This window comes from Silurus aristotelis (assembly GCF_946808225.1).
Source record: "Silurus aristotelis genome assembly, chromosome: 8".
NCBI lineage: Eukaryota > Metazoa > Chordata > Actinopteri > Siluriformes > Siluridae > Silurus > Silurus aristotelis.
The window spans coordinates 4,451,908-4,477,648 of NC_139581.1; the positions used below are offsets into that span (position 1 = coordinate 4,451,908).

General features: G+C 35.8%; 3 protein-coding genes across 7 annotated transcripts in view; all 3 read right to left on the reverse strand.

Annotated features, from left to right (window-relative positions):
• Positions 1-650: 650 nt before the first annotated feature.
• Positions 651-6,633, reverse strand: LOC310729654 (green-sensitive opsin-3). Its single transcript, XM_083548101.1, has 5 exons — positions 6,064-6,633; positions 5,814-5,982; positions 4,687-4,852; positions 4,350-4,589; positions 651-787 (listed from the first exon to the last, which is right to left on the reverse strand). The coding sequence occupies exons 1-5, from the start codon at positions 6,431-6,433 to the stop codon at positions 674-676; spliced, it is 1,059 nt and encodes a 352-aa protein (XP_083404227.1). The 5' UTR covers positions 6,434-6,633; the 3' UTR covers positions 651-673.
• Positions 6,634-8,244: 1,611 nt separating this feature from the next.
• On the reverse strand, positions 8,245-19,801 carry msh5 (mutS homolog 5). Of its 2 annotated transcripts, XM_083547872.1 has the most exons (24): positions 19,673-19,801; positions 19,257-19,380; positions 18,626-18,706; positions 18,495-18,548; positions 17,542-17,663; positions 16,493-16,602; positions 15,693-15,728; positions 15,515-15,597; positions 15,053-15,098; positions 14,775-14,913; positions 14,340-14,402; positions 14,108-14,236; positions 13,957-14,029; positions 13,462-13,571; positions 13,299-13,379; positions 13,137-13,224; positions 11,493-11,679; positions 11,262-11,388; positions 10,806-10,955; positions 10,652-10,726; positions 10,431-10,577; positions 10,117-10,254; positions 9,904-9,977; positions 8,246-9,286 (listed from the first exon to the last, which is right to left on the reverse strand). In XM_083547872.1, the coding sequence occupies exons 1-24, from the start codon at positions 19,766-19,768 to the stop codon at positions 9,175-9,177; spliced, it is 2,445 nt and encodes an 814-aa protein (XP_083403998.1). In that variant the 5' UTR covers positions 19,769-19,801; the 3' UTR covers positions 8,246-9,174. The 2 variants fall into 2 exon arrangements, with proteins under 2 accessions (XP_083403999.1, XP_083403998.1); XM_083547873.1 differs by lacking the exon at positions 13,462-13,571 and having other exon boundaries at positions 8,245-9,286; positions 14,320-14,402.
• Positions 19,802-21,525: 1,724 nt separating this feature from the next.
• LOC310729563 (kinesin-associated protein 3-like) overlaps positions 21,526-25,741 on the reverse strand; it is a 38,538-nt gene continuing 34,322 nt past the window's right edge. For all 4 annotated transcript variants that reach the window (XM_083547891.1, XM_083547892.1, XM_083547890.1 and 1 more), the window contains one exon: positions 21,526-23,728. In XM_083547891.1, the coding sequence (XP_083404017.1) occupies positions 23,650-23,728 (79 nt within the window). In that variant the 3' untranslated portion in view covers positions 21,526-23,649. The remainder of the gene's footprint in view (positions 23,729-25,741) is intronic.

Consider the following 25,741-nt stretch of genomic DNA (forward strand, 5'->3'; position numbering starts at 1 on the left):
AATCTCCTTCACCATGAGCAGCTCACAGGATCCTGAACGTTATTCCAGTGGAACAGGACGCAGGCACCAGATCCTGAAACACAAGTCAACTGATTACAGCATTCCAGTCAAAATAAAGAGCAAAGAGTCAGCGTTTAAATCTCTTCTCCAGGAAGTGGACCGTAATCGAGTTGCCCCACTGCACCTGTTTCTCTTTTCTTCTCATGACTTTGAACTAAAGAACTCATCCGTCCATCACGAAAGAGAGGAACAATCACACTCCTAATTATCCTATTGATAAAATGTCATATGTCAAACTCAACAAGCTGTAACATTAAAAAAATATATTTAAATCAGCGTATAACTCGATTACCCTTCAAACCCCGAACCCCTCTCTGTAGAGCGACTGCAGTCTCATTGTGTCGTCGCTGATGTTTATTAAATCCGAGTCGTTCTGTATTCCGCAGAAATGATCAAACTCGGCGACTTTGCCTAAGAACGTTCGCTCTGAAGGAGGGTTGAAATCACAAACAGGGCAGCGTTCGGTCCTTTTTTAAAATGCAGTATTTATTTCATTCACATCATCATTTTTTTGTCTTTTTTTATGCATTGTAGATATAAAAATATTTACAGGAAATAAGGACAAAAAGCCAAAAAAAAAAAGAGGGGTTCGAGAGAAGGAGGAGAGGAGCGTCTATGCCGGGGACACGCTGGACACCTCTGTCTTGCTGGTGGACGTTGTTGAGGTCTCTTCTTCTCCCAGTGGGTTCTTGCCACAGAAGAGGGTCGTTAGCATGCAGTTCCGAAACTAGGATGAGGAATAAAAAACAAGAATCAGCTACTGGTTTAATTTCATATCCCACAAATCCAAGAATTTAACCCTTCGAAGCATTACTCTAAAAAAAAAAGCCAAAGAAAGATGGAGCTGTTCATCTCAAGACTCGACGTGTTGTTTACTTACACATTCACTTTTTTCTCCACACCATTCTGTATAAACTTACTGTTGTGTCACCACAGGATTTTCTATCAACACTATATTCCACATTTACTCATACAGAAAGAAAGAAAGAAAGAAAGAAAGAAAGAAAGAAAGAAAGAAAGAAAGAAAGAAAGAAAGAAAGAAAGAAAGAAAGAAAGAAAGAAAGAAAGAAAGCAAAGAAAAATAATTAAATAAAACAGACAAAAGAATTAAAGAAAAATAGAAATTGAAGAAAGAAAGAAAGAAAGAAAGAAAGAAAGAAAGAAAGAAAGAAAGAAAGAAAGCAAAGAAAAATAATTAAATAAAACAGACAAAAGAATTAAAGAAAAATAGAAATTGAAGAAAGAAAGAAAGAAAGAAAGAAAGAAAGAAAGAAAGAAAGAAAGAAAGAAAGACAAAAAGAATGAAAGAAAAAAAAAGAATGGAAGCAGACAAAGAAAAATAATGAACAAAGAAAGGAGACAAAAGAATGAAAGGAAATACAGAGAAAGAAGAAAGAAAGAAAGAAAGAAAGAAAGAAAGAAAGAAAGAAAGAAAGAAAGAAAGAAAGAAAGAAAGAAAGAAAGAAAGAAAGAAAGAAAGAAAGAAAGAAAGAAAGAAAGAAAAATAATTTGAAAATTTGAAAAAAGAAGGCAAAAATAAAAGAAAATACAGAGAAAGAAAGAAAGAAAGAAAGAAAGAAAGAAAGAAAGAAAGAAAGAAAGAAAGAAAGAGAGAAAGAGAGAAAGAAAGAAAGAAAGAAAGAAAGAAAGAAAGAAAGAAAGAAAGAAAGAAAGACAAAAAGAATGAAAGAAAAAAAAAGAATGGAAGCAAAATTATTAAAGAAAGCAGACAAAAGAATTAAAGAAAAATAGAAATTGAAGAAAGAAAGAAAGAAAGAAAGAGAGAAAGAGAGAAAGAAAGAAAGAAAGAAAGAAAGAAAGAAAGAAAGAAAGAAAGAAAGAAAGAAAGAAAGAAAGAAAGAAAGAAAGACAAAAAGAATGAAAGAAAAAAAAAGAAAGAAAGAAAAATTATTAAAGAAAGCAGACAAAAGAATTAAAGAAAAATAGAAATTGAAGAAAGAAAGAAAGAAAGAAAGAAAGAAAGAAAGAAAGAAAGAAAGAAAGAAAGAAAGAAAGAAAGAAAGAAAGAAAGAAAGAAAGATGGAAAAAAGAATAAAAGCAGACAAAGAAAAAGAATTAAAGAAAAAGAAAGAACAAAGAAAGGAGACAAAAGAATGAAAGGAAATACAGAGAAAGAAAAAAGAAAGAAAGAAAGAAAGAAAGAAAGAAAGAAAGAAAGAAAGAAAGAAAGAAAGAAAGAAAGAAAGAAAGAAAGAAAGACAAAAAGAATGAAAGAAAAAAAAAGAATGGAAGCAGACAAAGAAAAATAATGAACAAAGAAAGGAGACAAAAGAATGAAAGGAAATACAGAGAAAGAAAAAAGAAAGAAAGAAATAAAGAAAGAAAGAAAGAAAGAAAGAAAGAAAGAAAGAAAGAAAGAAAGAAAGAAAGAAAGAAAGAAAGAAAGAAAGAAAGAAAAATAATTTGAAAATTTGAAAAAAGAAGGCAAAAATAAAAGAAAATACAGAGAAAGAAAGAAAGAAAGAAAGAAAGAAAGAAAGAAAGAAAGAAAGAAAGAAAGACAAAAAGAATGAAAGAAAGAAAAAGAATGGAAGCAGACAAAGAAAAAGAATGAACAAAGAAAGGAGACAAAAGAATGAAAGGAAATACAGAGAGAGAAAGAAAGAAAGAAAGAAAGAAAGAAAGAAAGAAAGAAAGAAAGAAAGAAAGAAAGAAAGAAAGAAAGAAAGAAAGAAAGAAAGAAAAATTATTAAAGAAAGCAGACAAAATAATTAAAGAAAAATAGAAATTGAAGAAAGAAAGAAAGAAAGAAAGAAAGAAAGAAAGAAAGAAAGAAAGAAAGAAAGAAAGAAAGAAAGAAAGAAAGAAAGAAAGAAAGAAAGATGGAAAAAAGAATAAAAGCAGACAAAGAAAAAGAATTAAAGAAAAAGAAAGAACAAAGAAAGGAGACAAAAGAATGAAAGGAAATACAGAGAAAGAAAGAAAGAAAGAAAGAAAGAAAGAAAGAAAGAAAGAAAGAAAGAAAGAAAGAAAGAAAGAATGAAAGAAAGAAAGAAAGAAAGAAAGAAAGAAAGAAAGAAAGAAAGAAAGAAAGAAAAAAAGAAAGAAAGACAAAAAGAATAAAAGAAAGAAAAAGAATGGAAGCAGACAAAGAAAAAGAATGAACAAAGAAAGGAGACAAAAGAATGAAAGGAAATACAGAGAAAGAAAGAAAGAAAGAAAGAAAGAAAGAAAGAAAGAAAGAAAGAAAGAAAGAAAGAAAGAAAGAAAGAAAGAAAGAAAGAAAGAAAGAAAGAAAGAAAGAAAGAAAAATTATTAAAGAAAGCAGACAAAAGAATTAAAGAAAAATAGAAATTGAAGAAAGAAAGAAAGAAAGAAAGAAAGAAAGAAAGAAAGAAAGAAAGAAAGAAAGAAAGAAAGAAAGAAAGAAAGAAAGAAAGAAAGAAAGAAAGAAAGAAAGAAAGAAAGAAAAAAAGAAAGAAAGAAAAATAATTAGAAAATTTGAAAAAAGAAGGCAAAAATAAAAGAAAATACAGAGAAAGAAAGAAAGAAAGAAAGAAAGAAAGAAAGAAAGAAAGAAAGAAAGAAAGAAAGAAAGAAAGAAAGAAAGAAAGAAAGAAAGAATAAAAGAAAAAAAAAGAATGGAAGCAGACAAAGAAAAATAATGAACAAAGAAAGGAGACAAAAGAATGAAAGGAAATACAGAGAAAGAAAAAAGAAAGAAAGAAAGAAAGAAAGAAAGAAAGAAAGAAAGAAAGAAAGAAAGAAAGAAAGAAAGAATGAAAGCAAAGAAAAATAATTAAATACAGCAGACAAAAGAGTTAAAGAAAAATACAGAGAATGAAAAAAGAAAGAAAGAAAGAAAGAATGAATGAAAGAATGAAAGATGGAAAAAAGAATAAAAGCAGACAAAGAAAAAGAATTAAAGAAAAAGAAAGAACAAAGAAAGGAGACGAAAGAATGAAAGGAAATACAGAGAAAGAAAAAAGAAAGGAAGAAAGATATCCCTATATAATAATAATAATAATATATATATATATATATATATATATATATATATATATATATATATATATATATATATATATATATATTTCTATAACAGCAAACCTCTGAGTGTTTATGTGTTTCCTTCATGTTAAATAAATCATCTCTGATTGAAGAATTCTGAGTAGATGCACATAAAGGAGTTTAAATGAAACTGCCTTGAGCTCATAAATTCTGAATAATTACTAAACTGTGTATAGTAAATTATTATTTCAGTATAATGAAAACCTCTTTGTAAAGTATATTAATCATGAGGATTAATCCTGCGCTGGAAGTTGGACCTGTTTGTTGAGCAGCACGTAAATGATGGGGTTGAAGATAGCCGAGCTCTTGGAGAAGAAGGCAGGAACGGCCATAAACTGCGCACTGAAGGCCACTCCTTTGTTGAAGAAGATCCAGGCTGCGACACTGGCGTAAGGAACCCACGCCACCAGGAAGCCCACCACCATCAGGATGACCATCCGTGTCACTTCCTTCTCCGCCTTCTGAGTGGAGGCCGATTCCTGCTGAGCGGCTGCGGCCTGAACAGGAAGAATGAGAAGGAAACCGATCGTGATGTCGTTCCAGCGAAGGAATGCTTGTCATCTCCGTATTATTGCTTGAGATCGAGCTTCTTACCGCTTTGACGGTGCACACGAGCCGGCCGTAGGTGAAGAAGATGATGGTGACGGGGACGGTGAAGTGAACGATGAACATGTACATAACGTATGACTCGTTGTTGTATTTCGGGTTGAGCGTGTAGTAGTCTGGACCGCATGAACACTGCAGGCCTTCAGGAATGTACCTGATTAATTAGAGAGGCCGAATCGAATGTATTATGAATTTTTTAATAAAACGACACTTCAAACAAACAGCCGTTGGTGATTCGCCTCTAGAGGCCGCTCTCGTACTGTATAACGCAACCCGGTAAAACTATCCGTATAGATTTTTGCCAAAAGCTGATAAACAAGCAATAAACTAGTTTGGTTTTTAGGTCTATAAAGCCGGTAATAAATTAATAACCAACGATCCTTTTTCTTCCAAACTGTCCATTATCAGATTGATCTTATCCAAAAAAAAAATGTCAAACTGCTTTGCTAAATATTCATGAAAAAATTTTACTTTAAGGTTGAATCGGTTCCCAACCCCAAGCTTTAATGTCTTATTATTAAAATGTAATTCTCTACAGACAACCAAACTCATTTCTTTTTTCCCTCATGTTTCTTTTGATTATAGTGTCGCTGTTGTGACTCAAAAAATGTTGTGGTGTTTCATATGCTGATCGCTTTAAATTGCACCTACAGTAACGGCAAACACACATGTGTTGCGTTATAATCAGCACAGACTTGCATGATGCGTGTGAAGTACACTTCTAAACGATTAACTGTTGTAAAAAAAACAAAAAAAAAAGAAAGCCGAGCTTTTTTTAAATAAACCAAAAGCACAATATCAATGCCCTTATTCAATTCTGTTAATTTGACCTTGTTTGGACAGCAAGAACAAAAGTTTCCATGCTGTAGATAAAGAGTGTCTCCAGTGTCGGTTTAAGTAAAGCTGAAACCTTACATTATGCTTTTTTGGTAACATGATTTATTCAACAGAGGCTTAAAACGACATGTTTATTTATAGCTGGTTTAACACAAGTGCAAACAGGAACTCACCTCCTTAGTATTAAATACAACTATAAATAGATAAAAAAAAAAAGATATCAAGGTGGTGTGATCTAACTATATATTTTTTCTTGACATAAAGACAGTGATTCATACCTGGACCAGCCAACAAGAGGAGGACCAGCACAGGTCATGGCCATGAACCAGGTAAACCCGATTCCTCCAATTGCATGTGTGGCTGAGAATTTGAAGCTTCCCATTGGCTTACACACGACAATATATCGTTCTACAGCCAGTACAACTAACGACCACAGCGACACCTCACCTGGAGAAGATAAATCATACGTTACGGTTATGCGTCATGAATGAAGAATTGTGCTGTAAATGACTTCATATCGTTGCTTACCTCCTAGAGTCGCCATGAAGCCTTCGATCGCGCATGCGGTCGGCCCGAAATAAAAGTAGCCGTTGACCGCTGAACTGATTGCGATGGTGAAGCCGAATAAGACCATAATTAAGCCGGCAAGCGCCAGGTTCACGAGGATGAAGTTAAGTGGCTGGCGGAGCTTCTTGTGCTGCGCCGTGACCAAGAGCGTCAGGGTGTTGATGGGGAAACCTAAGATAATCAGAACGAACATGTAGACGGCCAGCAGTCTGAACTGCCACGGATCTGCTAAATAGTACTGCTCGTACAAGAACGGGTCGCGGACCAGCCCGGTGCGGTTGTGCATGGGGATGTAATAGTTTTCCCCCTCGAATCCGTGTAGGCCTGTCATGTCGAAATGAATGTCAGCGCTAACGTCTTGTTCTCCCCAGCTCCTCTTTGCCCTGCTCAGTATTTATACCCTCTTTAAAGGGACTTGAGAAGATTAGCAGAAAAAGTGAGCAAATGTGATCAGGGAGGAGGCTGAAAGGTGAGGTGGCAGATTGGGCGCTAAGCTGATGGAGCTTCTTCAGAAAGGTGCCAAATGTGACACTCTTACACACTGAAAATGAAGAAAAAGAATGAAAACAAAGCAAAAAAATAAATTAAAGGAAAGCAAGAAAGAAAGCAAGAAAGCAAGAAAGAAAGAAAGAAAGAAAGAAAGAAAGAAAGAAAGAAAGAAAGAAAGAAAGAAATAAAGAAAGAAAGAAAGGTAGCAAAGAAAGAAAGAATGAAAGAAAAAAAAAGAAAGAAAGAATCTTTCGAGGGCAAGAAGGAGTGCTGTAGATCAGTTACAAATGTACATAAAGTGTAATTACTTCAATCATCTCTACTGTAATAAATGTAAATGTAACTTTTATTTATATAAATATATTTGCACATTTATTTTTCTTTGCTGCTGTAAGACAGAAATTTCCCCAGTGTGGGACGAATAAAAATATATCTTATCTTAACACAGTTTTTTTAATCTACCGCGAAATCATCAAAGATTTACATTTATTTATTGGACCACTATCCCAAATGTATCTCTGTGTACTGATCACAGCTGCACTGTAATTGTGTAATTGTGTTATTCTGCTGCTCTGAATGCTGTTTGCACAAGTGCACTTTATGTTCTAGTTAGTAGTGTTTTATTTGGTAAATTATTGTATTATTATTGTATTAGAGGTCGACCGATTGGATTTTACTGATAACGATAGCTAGTTTGGATTGCCGATAAACATTTAATCAACCGATAGTTTTTAAAATGGCTACTGTATAAAAATAAATTACAAATTAAAATACTATGTAAAATAGTACTAAACTTTATTACAAAAATAAAATATAAAAAGTAATAAATGAAAATGCACTAAATGAAATAAATATAATAACTATATTTATAAATATTGAGGTAAATAAAATACATTGATTCAAACTAAAACAGAAAAGTAACACAAAAATTTTTTACATTCAATATAAATTAAGACTCTTTAAATTAACAGCACATGGCGTCAACGATTAGCCTCTAAAGACCGCTCTTTTACTGCATAACGCAGCCCGGAAAAACTATCGGTATAGTTTTTTCTGATATCCGATCGCAATCAACTATCGGTGCCGGTTTATTAGCAAAACCGATGAATCGGTCGACCTCTAGTTTGTAGGTCAGTAATAACATAATAACCAACAATCGTTTTCAATCGTATCAAAAAGTCCCCTTTTAGTGGCGCCGTAGAGCAGAGTAGCGACGCACGTTTTTAAAGCTAGCGATAAATATGTGGGAAAAAAACATATCGAGATGTTGTTCAAGATTTAATACATAAATACAGGAGTGAGAATAATTATGAGTTTCAGTTTTCAGATATTCTTTTCTTTTCTTTTCATTCTTCTTTCTACTTGTTCTTTTCAAGAGCCCCGTCTTATTTTCTCTCTCTTTAATCAAAAATCTGTGCTTCTTATTTGATTACTTGATTAATGGATGGAATAATCGCTAGAATATTTGATTACTGAAATCATTGATAGCAGCAGCATCTAGTTTTGTACTTCTTTCCTACCTTTACCTTTCATCACCCTGTTTAGTCCCGTTAACTAATTCGAGTTTAAGCCAGTGTGCTGAAAGATTAAACACCTGACCTTGTCTGTCAATAAGATTTAAACTGCTCTTGAAGCAGGAAGCGAGTGTCGTCAGTCCTAAAGAGTTTGTAGGGCTTTGAGCTTTAGCCATTAGCAGGTGTTAGAGCTCCTTAAAGCCACAGATTAACCTTGTATCTTGGGTTCTTATATGGTCAAGAAGGAGGTTTGCAGTGATTTTGCACGCCATTCGATAAGGTGTGTGCATTATCCCCTTTTACTAAATAAACTGCACACAGCCACTTAATCTGTTTTTCTAAATATCTAGAGTTAGTACTAAAAATAAAACACCGAACTGGTTTCAAACCTGAAAAAAAACAAAAAAAACGGCGTGACACTTCTGAGGCTAATATCCTGGATTAGGATGTATAAAATATGTAAGTATTCATAGATGGACCTCCAAAATACCACCAGAACTTACCTTCAGCTCTTAAAAGGTGTTATGATCTGAATGTAAGTTAGAAATAAGATTTGGCTTTCCTAACAACTAATTATTATCGCTAATTAAATAAAGTGGTGCAATGTGTACAAGGATGTGATGTGAATCATCAGTGAAGATCTTTCAATAAAAGCTTCATTAAAATATATTTTAATTTCTCTTAACTTTCAGAACTAAACATGTACAATTTCTCAAAAACAGAACATTGAAGGCATTAATAACAGCAGCAGTGGCATAATAAATAAATACATAAATACATACATATATAGATATAAGATGCATTCTAATAAAAATATTACTTAAAAAAAAAAAAAAACGCTACCAACTGCTATAAATTCTCTTGCTAACCTTAATTTCTAACACTGTTAAAACACGGTATAACCTCTAAGGGATCTTCCTAAAACAACTTCTCAGTGTTTCTACATAAACGCAAATAATCACTAATCCATTTAACAGTGTTTTAATTTATATCCTGTGATACTCCTGAACAAATCAGGCATGTGCTTAAAAAGCCGCGTTACGTTACTCACTAAGGAAATTTGTGGCCATTAAAGCGAGTCTCCGACGGTGGGAAGCAGCACGTCTTTCAAAAAGCCCTGTAGGTCTGTTGAAGGATCATCCAGATCGAGTTGGAGGAACTTCTCCACCACACTTTCACATCTGAGCACAAAGTTGGAGAAGGTGTGTTTAAGCAAAGTGCAATAAAAAGGAACAACATTTTTTGTAAGAATGAACCCCTGGTCAGTGCATGTCGCTTTTATCAATCAGTTGTAGTTGTGGTGAACTATAATATACTGTAGTCACTGCCCAATTAAAGAAAGGGGCTTTTTACTTGTCACATATATATATATATATATATATATATATATATATATATATATATATATATATATATATATATATATATATATATATATATTATTTATATTTATATATAAAAAAGATTTAACGTCAGTAATTCATTTTATTTAATTAAAATTTTATTAGCGCGCAATTGATACAGCGTGCATTTCTGTCTGAACTTTTTATTAAAAATATAAATAAATAAATCTAAGGGGCAAAATTCCGTCCTTTCATAACTCAGATATAAAAAAAATACCTCAGCACCCACATATCACCAAAATAGCACGATCCTCATTTCATAACACCTTTACAAAGATTCGACTGTGAGGTTGGTAGTCGAATCAGGCTCCTCCTTACGAAGCATCGAATCTTCAACTATTTGGGGTCACCCCTAATATAAAGGTAGTCACGGTGAGTAGTTCAGTCTATCTAACCTGGTGATCAGTTCTTCGCTGGAGGGTTGGTCAATCCTTTGGATGGTCCTGCCTGTTCTGTATAAATCTGATACCTGTGTAAAGCAAAATGTTTATTACATAGTTTAATACCTCAACCAATATTACTGATCCTATAACAACACATTAGTGGAAAGTCCTGTTATCTTGTTTGTGAGGTCTATTGTAACTAATAAAAAGTCTGAGAAAACGCACCTCTACTCCTCTCTGAACCAGAGCCGGTGGAAGGCCGGCAAGTGTTGCAATGTTTGCGGCGTAGCTGGACTGACAGATCCCTTCCTTCAGCTGGTAGAGAAAGATCAACTCCTCTCCATCTACTGCTGTCTCTAACGTCTGTTAACACATTACCAAACTTAACGTAAGAGATAAGAGTTGTGTGGTAACAGGAATATAATCAGCGACTGTCCTGAAAACTAAAAACGTTACGAGTCCCCCTTCATAAATGCACCGATTATTAACGACTGACTGCACATTTGGAGGAAGAAATGAGATGCAGTACTGATACAAACCAGTAGGGACAGTAGTGGAGAGCGAGGCAAAAGGTCAAGCTGCAAGACACTGTGAAAGTTTGTTGCCAGGAAAACGATCGGACATTGAGCTGGAGCTCTGTTTAACCAGTGATTGAGACATGCAGCCAGGAGAGACAGTCCATCTACCTGTAAACACACACTCATGACTGGTTTTTCTTCACACATATCTTTTTCTAGATTTTTTAGCTTTCTGCACTCACAGTATTGGTTCCTTTTCCGAACTCGTCCACCAGCACGAGGGACATCCCGGTGCTGTGGTTCAGAGCCTGAGCCATCTGCACGCCCGAAAAACTTATTTTATGACAGCATGAGCGATTATCAATTGGTCACTTGCAAATGAGCCAAAAGCTGTACCTGATTTAGATCTATCATGAAGGTGCTCAGGCCCACAGACACACTCTCGCGACTCTGCATGCGTGTGAAGATTCCGTCTATCGAGCCGATCTCCGCCTCTTTAGCGGGGACATCGGAGCCGATCAGAGCCATGAACACAATCAGGCCCACCTACATCACAAACATGCAAGAGAAGTGTAAAATATCTGCTTAGTTTATAATTGTCCAAAAAAATCCAAATTTTTTTAATCGTACTAATCTATAATGTAACTACCAGAGATTATTCAATAATAAAATATAGATATCGTGATAAATTATGTCACAATGTATTTTCTGTATGAATATCGTAGACGTATTGTAATCGTTTTGAGTTTGGCTGAGCTGAATCAATGTAAAAGTGTGTCTATAAAACTGTAAAATGATCACGAGCAGTGATTTATTTATTTTTAAACCTCATGAGCTTTTTTTCAGGTTTACCTGTTTAAGATAAATGCTCTTGCCGGAAGAGTTTGGTCCGGTTATCACTTTCACTTTTCCTTCCATGTCGGAACAAAGGCATGGATTTGATACGAATACAGGAGTGCACAGCTCCATCAGGGGATGTCTGAGATAGAAAGAAAAAAGTGTCTGTGAGTAAATGGAAAGAAGTCCTCCAGAGAGTCGACCGGTTTGTAGAACAGCACACAGCTCGCAGGTATAGCAGTGTACCGGGCCTGTTGCAGGTTCAGAGTGCACCGCTGGCTGTATGTAGGTGGGCAGTAGCCGTAGTCCTGAGACGCCTGGGCCAGAGCCATGAGGCAATCCAGCTCTGCGTACAGAGATAAGACTTTATACAAGCAGCTGCTGCGCTGTAGGACCGTGGCCTGGAGCTGAGTCATCACCGCCGTCTCCATGTCTGAAATACGATAAAGAAAAATAAACATCAAAATATCATATTTATTTATCTTGCAATTTTCCTGCATAAAAAAAGGTCTTCTCATATTTTCTAGACCTATACAGCCTGACGTTTCAGAACTGTGATTTGATCTTCATGCATTTCCTTTAGAAACAGGAAGACTGCATGTTAGTGTGTTAAAAAAATGCCCACATCTAAACAAACACAGACCTCAACAATCTTGACTGTCTAATTGACCAAGATTAAAAAGAGAAAAAGAAAAAGAAAATGATGAGTAAAAATGTTTGGGTTTATGTTAAGCCTTAAATATGGAAATGGATGAATAAAGTAGCTGACCAGAGTTTGGAAGCCATTACACTAAAACACCTGCTCCAATCACTAGGCACTGGTTCAAAGTGTTGATAATTGAGGTGATATGAGCAGATTTTTCTTCAGAATGAGAGACAATTTAAGTTGCGATGTTTTGAATGTACGGTATAAGATGCAGTTTTTCCCCCAGGAATTCCAATAAAGACAGGCTTAAACAGTAATTCGAAGTCGACCAATTCATCGGTTTTGCTGAATAATCAACACTGACGGTTGATTGCTGGTTGATTATCATCAAAAATTCTTACCGATAGTTTTTCCGGGTTGCGTCTTTTGCTAGAGCGGCTGAGAAGGTCCGCTGTCATAATACAGTACGAGAGCGGCCTTTAGAGGCGAATCACTGACACCATGTGAGTTTTAATTTTGACAAAAGCCTATGCGCTGTACCTCGTTCATGTAAGTTTATAGAAGGGCTGAAACGATTCCCTGAGTAACTTGAGTAATTCAATTATCAAGGAAAATTATTTGCCTCAATGCTCTGTTTAGTCCATTCAACTACACTGTACTTTGTACTATTTTACTGCATCGGTTTTGGCAAATATGTGCCACATTTCCTTTTGATGGACAGTAAAGAAGTGATTTTACTTCTAGTATTTTATTGGTAAAGTATCTGTACTCTGTCAGAGAATTTTCATTTTGGGACACAAGTTTCTTCGTCAATTTAATGTAAAAGTAATTTACTTATTAAACAAGAAGCTGTGATGGATACACACATGGATAGAAAAGTGTATAATTGTATATCCTGGAGTGGTACTGTATATTGTACATACCCATGTGTGCTACTGATGAGCTGCTACTATAGATCAAGAAATAGAGGAGGGAAGTAGTGGTAGCTCAGTGGCTATAAGGTTGGATTTAAGACTGATAAGAAGGTTGTCAGTTCTAATCCCAGCACCACTAAGTTGCCCTCGCTGGGCCATTAAGTGAGGCTCTTAACTTTCAGTTGTATAAATAAAATGAAAGGAATTGATTCTGGAAAAGGGCATCTGCCAATACATGCTGGAGTACATTTGATTGGATGGACACAGGTCTAGTACGAAAATAATAATAAACAACCATCAAAACTATTTATTAACCTATTTAAAGGTCACCTCTGATATCGCAGTGCAGGTCTCCCAGCATGTTGTCCAGCTCTTTAGTTCTAGCGCTGCGGTAATGAAGCCGGTCCTCTGAAACAAACTGAAGCAGAAACAAATGAGTAGTAAAACACTTTAACCCAAGGTGCTTGCACTCATTTTGCGGTGCGCACTTACAATAAAATCAAGGCCTTCGATCTCAAAGTTTTCCTTTTCCACCATCGCAGGAAGTCGGGGAACTGAAAGTAGGAATCCGATCTGCAGGAGATTCAGCAAACAGATCAATTATCGAATGTCGGAAAAACAGGTTGAGGTAAGAAAATAAAGTCAGATTCCAGACCAGAGGGATGTAAATGACACTGCAGGAGGAAAAACGCGAGTCCAGGTTTTCCAGCTCGGCACGCGCCACGTCCGTCAGGAAATCTGACAAGCCCATCATTCGTCTTTTCTCTGAATGGAAGAAATAAAATCTGTAGGACTTTATAGGACAAGCTTCATTTATAGCAGCATCATATATTATAAACTGTGTTAATAAAAACGACAAGCAATTTTAATTTCTTAAAACTATTTTTTTAACATTTCTTCCCTATAAACGTACCGAAATACAACCGAACCGCATCTTAAGAACCGAAGTACGTACCGAAACATGAGTTTAGTGTACACCCCTAAATTATATTAATCGGTGTTGCTCTTGGTAGCAACCTTCACACAAACCGTGATCATTTTCATGAACTTAAAAAAGACAATATAAAGTGCCTCCTAAAAAAGAAAGCATATCGAGTCACATGATATCATCGATAGCCACTCATCCTGACTCCAGGGATTTATAACGCACTCTCGTCGATGGCGGGGTCGACGTTTGGCTTAACGGTGAATCGATTCTCAGCCTGACTTCCTTCAAAATCCACCTGCGACAAAGACAATAAACAAATGACCTACACTATTAATAACTGGATGAGCACAGAACCCGAAAACCCGTGTCTCACCACTTTGCTAATGAGTGTCGCAATGTGGTGCAGTTCGTCTGTGAATCCTTCGCTGATCTCGCGAAAGAGCTGGATGGTCTGGGGGAGAGAGCGTACGGTGTCTCTGATCCCCACTGCGCTATACACAGTCTGTGAAGCCAGAAAATATACAGGATGGATATACATGATTCATTAACAAAAAAATTAATAAATAAACCTGTATTTATTCTCACAGCAATGAGAGGCAAATTACCTTGTAGAGATTCTGCCATTCGACCACTTTGGTATGAGACAGAGACATTTTACGCAGCAAGACCTGTTAAATAAACAAATAAATAAATAAAATGTGTCTGCTTTTATCTGTTGGAAAGAAATTTGGAAATTGGGACCTACATTTGAGAAAAAGGGTTGTTTTAAACCTTTTTTTTTTTCATTTTCAATTTAATGGAGAAACACTAAGTTGTGATTTCAGCAACTTGCACTAAAGATAAAATACTCAATATAAATATTAAATGTGTACAGAAAGATTACAAAAAAAATGAAGACTGTAGAGGAGCATACCAGAGAATGTTCTAACTCTAGCACAGTTCTTGCTTTGACAACAAATCTATCACATGCATTATAACTAAATGTGGTGTGTGTTAATCATATAGTCAGCAGTGAAACAAAAAAAAAGTTGTGCCAGTACTGGGATGTTCTTGAAATTGCGCAGGAAGCTCTGCAGTGTGTTCATGAGCTCTGAGTTGCGAGGCGTGGTGAAGAAACGAATCACCTCCTGTCTTCTCCTCAACACGCTCAGGTCTCTGGTGGGTCTATGAAACCACTGCCTGTAGATAATAGAAAAGGAAAAGTGTGAAAGTGGAAAGAATGAATGTAGCCTGATCATCTCATCTCACAAATTCTGCTCTTTATTATTAATCTAATTACAAATGAAAAACAGAAAAGGAAAACAAAAAAAAACCTTACCGGAGAAGTCTGGAACCAAATTTACTTCGACAACGATTCAGAATTCCTGCAGCACACAAGCAGACTTGTTCACACATGCAACACATTCAAATGGTTACATAGATATTATTATTATTATTATTATTATTACTATTATTATTATTATATTCTTATAAAAATATTTAATAAATTCAACACTGCTGCACAAAGATGATATCAAGCCCTTGAAGGAAAAATATGGGGGGGGGGGGGATTGTATAGATTATTAAGATACCAATAAAATCTACATTAGGTATGTAGCCAGAATTCTTAAATAAATGCATGCTATTAAATTATAATAAAAAAAAAATAATGTTAATTTTGCATTTCTAACTTTAAGGTTTCCATAGGATTTTCTTTATATATTGTTTCTTGGCAGCACTACTAAGAAAAGTGCTGTTAAAGAAAACTATCTTAATAAACACATGACACAGTGAGTGTTACCGTAGAGACTGAGCCCCTCCCTCTGTCCTGACTGCAGCTTGTAAACTGAAGGGTGCAGCTCGAATTTGAAGATCTGAAGAACACTATATATACAGAAGAAAAAAAAGAAATAGGTAGCTGCATGTGAAGAAAAACAAACTACATCCCCGGAGATTTTGTACCATCGAATACTACTCACCTGTACGCATCTTTATCCATATATACCACATCAGTTCTGTTCAATGATATAGAAAACATCATCAAAAAACCTCATCAAGCAAACGTATGGAATAAATGACACCACTGTGGTCTCTTTCTCCACACACAAACACATAGCACTTGGTTTCAGTGTTTCTGGTTAAACTTCAGAAAGTCGTGTGGGTGGGTGGGTGGGTGGGTGGGTGGGTGGATGGATGGATGGATGGATGGATGGATGGATGGATGGATGGATGGATGGATGGATGGATGGATGGATGGATGGATGGATGGATGGATGGATGGATGGATGGATAGATAGATAGATAGATAGATAGATAGATAGATAGATAGATAGATAGATAGATAGATAGATAGATAGATAGATAGATAGATAGTGGAAGGATGGATGGATAGATAGATAGATAGATAGATAGATAGATAGATAGATAGATAGATAGATAGATAGATAGATAGATAGATAGACAGACAGACAGACAGACAGACAGACAGACAGACAGACAGACAGACAGACAGAGACAGACAGACAGACGTAGAGCAGTATTCACATAGGCAATAAAGCATGCAATAAATACTAAAAAAATACATGTCTTCCCTCACGACATAGCTTTTTTTATATAAAAAAAATCGATGCAGAACAGCCCTACTTGGACGGGATTAAATGTGCACATGGATTTATTTCCACCTGGATCAACCATGTCAGAAGTTTTCCTTGTATAAACTAATAATGTATAAACTAATCCCATCTAAATAGTGCTACAACACTAATAAACATATTCCTACATTGTGTAGGTGAGAAGCTGTAAGATGGGAACCGGCATGCTGCTCTCCTCCAGCTCAACCCCGACTCTCCTCCTGTCCAGGCACTTCAGGAGCGCTCCAATTGTCCTCATCTAATCAACACAACACAAAGCATGTCTGCGTCAGTTTCCGTACTCAGTTCACCCACCACTTAACCAGCAGGGATTCTACTGTATAATTCCCAATAAAGTGCCAGTTGGGTCAATTATAATATCGAGGCTGAAATGTGAATAAATTTCTAACTGATTTTTGTGCTTCAAGAATAAATTTCTTTTAATTTCAGTTCAAAAGTTGGCATTAATATTAGGGTTGCAAAATTCCAAAAATGTTCAATACTGGACGGTTTTTACGGGAATTAACGGGAATATATGTGAATTAACGGGAATTCATGTAACTAAACTGGGAATTCACAAACTTGCAAGTTAACCAATAACAGGGAACAACCAGATTAAATGCAATTTCAGATTAATTACTTCCACACCACATTCAATCACTTACACACAGCACACTTACTGCAGGGCTACTGAGGCCACGCCCCCTACATGCACTGTGCATTTCTCCAAAATTACACATACTCATATTATATTTCTTAAATCCGGCACATATGTCCAAAAATGTCCATCTTGGCAAGTATTTACAAAAATGACATAAATATTACATAAATGTATGTTTGAAACTTCCTTGCACTTTGATTACAACAATTAAATAAAAGTCAAAATTTTTATTTTTGTTTTAATCTGTATTCGTTTGCATGCATGTCAGTTTATGATCAAACTAAATGTTTATATTTATGTTTGTGTATGATACACTCTATATACATATCCCTAATTTTTTAATTAATTTCCATCAAGGCCTGGTAAATTTCCAACTTGGAATATTTCCAAAATTCCCCAGATGAATTTCCAATGGAAATTTGCAGAAGGTTCCCGGAAATTGTTCACCCCTTTGCAACCATGGTTACTATAAAAATAAAAAACGAAAATAAATCTATAATTAAAATCAAACCTGAGTCGCATGGAAGCAGGACTCACCATTAACAGTGAGTCAAACGGGATGCAGGAGGACAGATACGGGAGTCTGTTTTTCTCTGTGATGGATGGAGGGAGAAAAGGGAGATGTGCAGACAGCAGCTTCTGCTTACTGACCTCCAGTCCTGTGAATGAAGTTCCACAAGATTAACAATTAACGACAAATGAGTACAGTGAGAGAGTTAACGAAATGGTACAGATTAATATCCAGCCTGATGGAAATCAGGACTTTCACTGTGTCACGCTGTTACAGAGGAAACCACTCAACAGCAGAGTGGTGTGATGACGTAGAGTCTGTGCGGGTGAACTTTCTGGGGGGGTTTTTTGGAGGGGGAAAAGAAATGCATTTCGAAGGTTGTACAAAATTTCGATTGGACTGTAGCACAACAGCTGCAGTGCAAAAGTTATAAGAGGAATAAAACATTTTGAGATATGCCTTAACCGGAAAATGATATTACTATATATACTGGCTGTGTAAAATGTTTTATTTTTTTCTTCATCTTTCGGCTGCTCCTGTTTGGGGTCTCCACAGCGGATCATCCGTCTCCATGTCAATCTGTCTTCTAAATCTGCCTACTACCTGCATGTCTTCTCGTACCACATCAGTAAACCTCCTCCTTGTCCCTTTTCTCCTGCCTGTTGCCTCCATTTACCTCATGTCCCCCTCATGACCAAACCATCTTAAACTCTCCCACCTTGTCTCCAGAACATTGTAAGATTAGGCAATTCAAACTTAAAGGGAAATGTGAGTTATTTTATTTGCACATTTATTGAACATTATTTCATAGATAGATAGATAGATAGATAGATAGATAGATAGATAGATAGATAGATAGATAGATAGACAGACAGACAGACAGACAGACAGACAGACAGACAGACAGACAGACAGACAGACAGACAGATAGATAGATAGATAGATAGATAGATCGATCGATCGATCACATCATCCTTACTGAAATCAGCGTTGGGATGCACTACAACTTCAGGTATGTAGTCTGGATTTAATCCTAAAATGCAGAAAACAGCACATTATAAAAAGCTATGCTTTGTAGTTTCCGTGGTGTGTGCTCCTGTTAGAACTTACCGAGTGCTCTGAGAAACTGGGCCAGACTTCTCTCCTGCTTGGCGCTGGTGACGATGACCCGAGGGCTGAGCTCCTGTATGACTCGAGTACAGAAGTAAAGAGAGATTCACACCAGTGGAAATACCACCCATGTTCAGGTTCGCCACCTTCAGTGCATTTAATGTAAACTGGAATTAACGATTTAGAACCTATGCGGAAGCAGAGCTAAAAATAAGGAGTCAAAAAGAAGGTAGCTGGAAAAAAAGGATTTTTTTTAAAGGAAGCAGGTTGAAAAGGAAAGAAGAACAGATGGAAGAAAGTCAGTTTTTTGAAGGAATGAAGGCAGGGAGATTAGAGGCAGAAATGATGGATGAATGGATGGATAGAAGGAAGGATGTAAGGAAGGAAGGAAAAAAGGAAGGAAGGAAAGAAACATGGAAAGAAAGGTCTCTCTGTCTGCAGGCTGTTTTTTGTTTTATGCACCATCCTGTAAACACTCTACAGACTGCTGTGGGTGAAAATACAAGCAGGAGATCAGCAGTTTCTGAACAACTCAATCCATACCACCTGGTCCCAACATCCATGCTACGGTTAAAGCCACAGAAGTCAGACATTCTCATCATTCTGATGTTTGAATTTATTTATTAATTACTTCGGTCCAGCAGAGCAAGGTCCCGATTATCCACAGTGTCAGGCATGACATTCAGAGTACAATCTTTACTGTCGTAGAAGCTGAGACCGACCTGACCATGATGTACAAGTACACTCAGGAACACCTGAAGAAATCACACACACACACACACACACACACACACACACACACACACACGGAAAATAAAAAAAGGCAGGTCAGGGAATGAGTGTTTATCGCTACTATAACACAAGAATTACCAGGAACTGAATAGTTTTCTGAACATACCACAACACAAAATGAATAGAAAGTACAATGTATCAATTTTGGTATAAACGAAATAAAAAGATGTCAGAAAATAATCAATTTTTTCTGCAAAGCCCTGAAATTTTAAACTGAATACATAATGTAATATAATAAGAATGTAAATAATTCACCTCAGAGGTTTCCTCAATTTCATTTTCATCTCCATCCAGCTCAGCAGTTCTGGATGTGAAATCTTCTCCTAGTGTGCCGTGATTCGCCTCTGCCATTCACCTACTGTAACGTGGATTTAAAGAAAAATTTTATATAAAAAACAGTCAGTTCCATATAACAATATTGGACACAATAGGTTTTAATGCCATTTAACATCACTAGGCTTTAGAAGTATTTACCTCAGAAATGGGAAATAAGAAAAAAAAGGTGCAAAAAATATATATTATGATGTTTCCAGTCACTTAATACAGCTTTTAAGTCTCTGATACCTTAAAGTGTGTCAATGTTAAAATACCGCAATATCAATATCGATAAATAAATCATATCATATCGCCCAACACTATAATGCAATTATATCATGCTATAATGCACTTTGAGGTATCAAGTAACTTGTTTTCGGACTATTATCTATTAATTCATGTCAGATGTAATAAAAAATAGTTTGTTTTACTTAAAAAGTTTAATATTAGGTGAAAAATAATTAATGTTAGCTAGTTTTTGCTAGCTGAAGTTTCTACACCTACTGAATAAGACAACGCTAACCACAGATCATACTAAATAACTTTGACAGTTTTCTGTTAATAAACCTACCTTTAAAATGTATGAATTTTCACAAAAAGTTTTTTTTTATTATTAATTTAATAATCTTATAAACCAACCTTTACCCGTTTTATAAGCAAAAGCATCGATTCCAATAGGAGTCGGTTCGTCAACTCCAGGCTGTTTATGAACTAAAATTGTTGGAGTCGACTCCAAAGTATCGGAGTCGATTCAATTACACACAACTCAAATTTCTGTCAAATGTCTAATTCAAAAACAGTAAAAAAAAAATCGAATATGCGACCAGAATCTGGTTTCTTTTTAAATAAAGTCGTTAAAACAAACTACTGAAACTGAAAGTAGGAAAGAAACAGGGTAATGTGGAGACAGTTGATTTATTATTACTTATAAACACAGAGAAAACATTATAAACACAAACTCTTATAAGTGTTTCTTAATATCCTTATGAATCCCTATAAAACTTTATAAACCCTAACTCTTAAACCCCTGTAAACACACAAATCCTAATAATCCCAATAAGACATTATAAACCCATATATATATTATGACATTTATGACATATACAGTATAGACCAAAAGTTTGGACACACCTTCTCATTCAAAGAGTTTTCTTTATTTTCATTACTATGAAAATTGTAGATTCACACTGAAGGCATCAAAACTATGAATTAACACGTGGAATTATACATGGAATTATATACATAACAAAAAAGTGTGAAACAACTGAAAAATGTCATATTCTAGGTTCTTCAAAGTAGCCACCTTTTGCTTTGATTCCTGCTTTGCACACTCTTGGCATTCTCTTGATGAGCTTCAAGAGGTAGTCACCTGAAATGGTCTTCCAACAGTCTTGAAGGAGTTCCCTAAGAGATGCTTGGCACTTGTTGGCCCTTTTACCTTCACTCTGCGGTCCAGCTCACCCCTAAACCATCTCGATTGGGTTCAGGTCCGGTGACTGTGGAGGCCAGGTCATCTGGCGCAGCACCCCATCACTCTCCTTCTTGGTCAAATAGCCCTTGATGCCTTCAGTGTGACTCTACAATTTTCATAGTCATGAAAATAAAGAAAACTCTTTGAATGAGAAGGTGTGTCCAAACTTTTGGTCTGTACTGTATATCTCCATAATAACTCTTATAAACTTATAAACCCTTATATAGTGTATACAAAAGGAGCAAGCTGTCTATTTTAAATCACAGGAATGCCAAAAAATTGCATTTAAACATCATAAAAAAATAAAAGTACCTAAAGATTGTGCCTTTTATTTGAACATCGGGTTTATTTCATGTTTCGCATTTTCTATTTGCAATGCAGGGAGACTTTATATTCTCGTCGTTACATTAACATTTTTTTATTATCTATATGACCTCATTGCTTTTGTCAAGCGGTCTGAATATAATGCAATTAAAATGCCTAAAACTCAAATAAAGGCTGAAAATCTAAATATATACAACAAAAAAGTGCACAGATTGCAATCAGAAAGAATAGCGAAATATAGCTACATAAAAAGCGATCGAAATAGTTTCCAAACAGAGTGTGAATGGTTCTGCATTATAAACAATAAACATGATATTTTTAATAATCAGTACAAAGAGTGGACAATCAACATGTCTGCTACAAAAACAATCGTATATATTCACACAGCTCGAGTCGTCAATCTCAGTCATTTGAAACACTGAATGTTCAGCATTCAGTACATTTATTCTGTACATGCTAGGCTAATGACAAATATTTGCTAACACATAAATGTCAGGATGGTGCAGCCGAAGCATGTAACAGTTCACTCTAGTTGTCCGCATGCTAGCTACATTAATAATTAATCAATTAATGCTAGCTGAGATAATTAAGTAATGCTAGCCAGATTAATAATTAATTAATTCATGCTAGCTGAGATAATTCATGTGGTCCAGGTTAAAATCAAGTAATTTATTAATGCTAGCAGAGATAAATTATTGAATACCAATTATTTCATTAATGCAAGCTAAGATAATTAATTAATGCTAGTCGGGTTAGGAATTAATACATAAATTCTATCTGAGATCATTAATTATTGCTAGCTAGGTTAACAACTAATTAATTCATGCTAGCTGAGATCATTCATTAATGCTACCCGAGTTAACAACTAATTGATGATTGCTAGCTGAGATCGTTTATTTATTAATTGCTAGCTATGGTAATTGTTTATTAATGCTAGTTTGGTTAATAATCAATGATTTATTAGTGCTAGCTTGGCCGTTCTTGAACTGAGCAAATCAATAAAACATCAGTGTGGTAACATTATAACGTGAGTTTAGCGAATTATCGATAGCGAACAATGTACTTCTGCCAGCCAGGAATGAAGCGAACACGTGTAGATGAAGTGAGAGTGCGTGTATTTCTAATTCATGAAGCCTGTAGTAATTATTAGCGTATTCATGAAGAGTTTAGGCAAAGCTGAACATTCATACGCTACTACTCAAACACACCATCCGGAAAAAGTGTTCGTAAGCGTATTCAAGCGCTGAGTTCATGTGGAATTAAAGTTATAAATATTAAAGTGCAGTCAGTTCAAACTGTTCCTCAACTAAAGCCACTTTATGATATAAATAATAAAAATCACATTATTCTGGATGAATCAGTGAGATCAGTGAGGTTAGAGCAGAATTTGCATCGTCGATGCTCAAAATAAAGAAACTTCTAGAAATTAAAGAGCGTTTTTCATCTGTTTACCTGATTTTCCTTCAACTCTTCTTGCTATAATCTGGATTTCATTCTTATGTACATGTAATCTGTCATATTTCTCTTCATAGGGATTTCATTTTCATCTGGTTCAAAACGTCAAGGTCTCTCTACCTGGAGTTTATTTTATCATAATCTGGATTTCTTATTCTGAATGTGTTAATCCAGAACGATGGAGATATTATAATCCCAGACATCTACATTTTAACTTGATATGGATGCCTGATCTAGAATGCCTGTGGCGTTCACCAGGAAAAGAAGAAAAGTTGAAATGGAGTAAATCATCCCAATCTTGCTATTCCTAATCTGGATTTCTGATAATCTCGCAGTCTTTTTTTTTTTTTATCTGGATATTCTAATATGGATAGATTTTTTTTAGTGAATGTCTAATGTCAAATTCTTTATTTATTTTGAATAATCTGAATGTTTTATGATCTAGATATCTTAGTCTAGATGTTATTAAATCCTTTCCAATTATTTAAAATGTGGAATCGTAATCTGTATAAATTAAATGTGTGCTCAGAGAAGCTTCTTGTTTATTTAAAAATCTCTGAAAAGGGAATCTGCTGGGATTTTTTGTTTTGTTTAGGGCAGACGTCTAATTCTGGACTTGGCGTGGTGTTTGAAATGGATAACGTGTATGAGGGATAATTGTGGTCCTCTAGCTGGAGACATGATGGTAAAACAGCTCGTCTGGGCGAAACCCGTATGCAGTGGCAGGACGGCCGTTTGATCCGTTGCTGTGTAGATAGATAGATAGATAGATAGATAGATAGATAGATAGATAGATAGATAGATAGATAGATAGATAGATAGATAGATAGATAGATAGATAGATAGATAGATAGATAGATAGATAGATAGATAGATAGATAGATAGATAGATAGATAGATAGATAGATAGATAGATAGATAGATAGAAAGGGAGAAAGGGAGAAAGGGAGAAAGGGAGAAAATCCGGATGAGTTGAACATGCATTCACTAGATGCATTCTAGACACTAGATGGCAATCTTTAACTTCTGTTAGCTGGGATATTTAGCATTATATGATGAAATGTATTGGAACACCTGACTTTTCCAGTGATATGTGGTTCTTCTCCAAACTCTTACCACAAACATGGAGGCACACAATTGCATAGGGTAGCTTTGGATGAAATATTTTCCCCTCACTTGACTGAAAAGATCCGAACCTGTTCCAGTGTCACAGTGTAAACCCTGTGCACAAAGCCATGAAGATGAAGACCTCATTGACTTGGAATTTCATCTCAAAAACTCTGGTTGACTGCTGTATTGGAGTCAAGACTGTATTGAGACATATGTGTAGGAAAACACAGAACGGTTCCTGAGGAACTTGGGATAGTCTTAACCAAGTTCAGCAACGTGACACCAAATCAACATGGCTGCTCAGAGCATCAATAAAGCAAACATGCAAACTCACTATTTTTGTAGGTTTAAAGCATATAAATATTTGCTTATGAAATCTATTCCAATGAGTACACAGCTTGCACAAATTCAACAAGATAAATTCACTATATGCGTTATATCGTTATATGTGTTTTTTCCTCAAACCTTTACCACAAATTTGGAGGCACATAATTGTATAGGACGTCTCTGGATGTAGTAATATACATTTTTTGTGGATTTAAAGCATAGATTTATTCACTTATTATTTCTAAGGAAAATGCACAATATGGACAAAAGTTTTAGGACTTTTCCATCCATTTGTGGTGCTTCCTCAAAATGTTTTACAATTTTATATTTCGTCTCTCGAAGCCGTAATATTACATTTCCCCTTCAGTTGAACTAGGAGACCCAAATCGGTTTCAGCATCACAATGATCCATGATGATATGCTTTACATGAGTTGGAAGCGTGGGGAAGATCTTGAATGGCCTGCTATAGAGCTCTGACTTCAACCCTAGTGAACATGATGAACTGGAGCGCTGACTGCAACAAAGGGTTCCTCACCTACATCGGTACCTGACTTTACTAACTGGCTGAATGAATCTCACACAAATCTCCACACACACACTCCGAAATCAAATGGAGCATCTTCACAGAAAAGCTGGATGGTCGGAAAGCCTTCTCAGCTTCGCGTGCCAGTCTCCTGGCTCTTCTACATTACTAAATCTTTCGATTTGAAGTTGAAACGCATCTCATTACAGCAATCATGAGGACAGTGGAAAGTTTTAAAGAGAGACAGACGGAGAGTGTTTAACGTCACCTTGCACTAAACCGACAGCAGCATTTTTGCTTCGACGTGTCGTCCGGATAAATCGGGCTTTTAATCTTTGGGATGGACGTGAAGAACACGAGCGAGCGTGTAAACAATGGCGCTCGTGTTGCTGCGTGTAGAAACCAGGCCTAATGTGAAGATCATCAGCAGCTTGGTTGCTGACAATCTGGTGTTTTTCTGAGTTTTTTTGGAGAAATGGGATCAATGTGTATTTTCTGAGGAAAATATATTTGCTGGTGATGTATAGTGGGCTTTGAGTGAGGCTCTGGGGATCCACATGGAGTTGCTGGTACATGTTGAGAACTTTGGGACGTTTAAACGCTTATACAGTCACTGTGTATTTAAACTGCAGGAAGGAATCTGTTCTCTCGCTCTAATCCCAAACCACTTCCACAAATCAGGCGAAGGTGGAATCCTGCTGCTGATCACAGGAAGAGATTTGGGACTAGAGCTGGAGGTGGATTTCCTTTCTCTATTTCTCTCTTTTCCCCTCATCTTTCTTGCTCCCTTTCTATCTA

Bases quoted from the DNA above. Each gene is read 5' to 3' on its own strand.
- LOC310729654 (XM_083548101.1), bottom strand. From the start codon at position 6,433: ATGACAGGCCTACACGGATTCGAGGGGGAAAACTATTACATCCCCATG. The intron at 4,853-5,813 runs GTATGAATCACT...CTAATTAATCAG, and splicing joins CCTCTTGTTGGCTGGTCCAG to GTACATTCCTGAAGGCCTGC. The intron at 788-4,349 runs GTCCAACTTCCA...TCCTCATCCTAG, and splicing joins ACGTGCTGCTCAACAAACAG to TTTCGGAACTGCATGCTAAC.
- msh5 (XM_083547872.1), bottom strand. From the start codon at position 19,768: ATGGCAGAGGCGAATCACGGCACACTAGGAGAAGATTTCACATCCAGA. The intron at 17,664-18,494 runs GTAAGGATGATG...CTTCATTCACAG, and splicing joins GCATCCCAACGCTGATTTCA to GACTGGAGGTCAGTAAGCAG. The intron at 11,389-11,492 runs GTACACTGCTAT...TTTCTATCTCAG, and splicing joins CTGAACCTGCAACAGGCCCG to ACATCCCCTGATGGAGCTGT.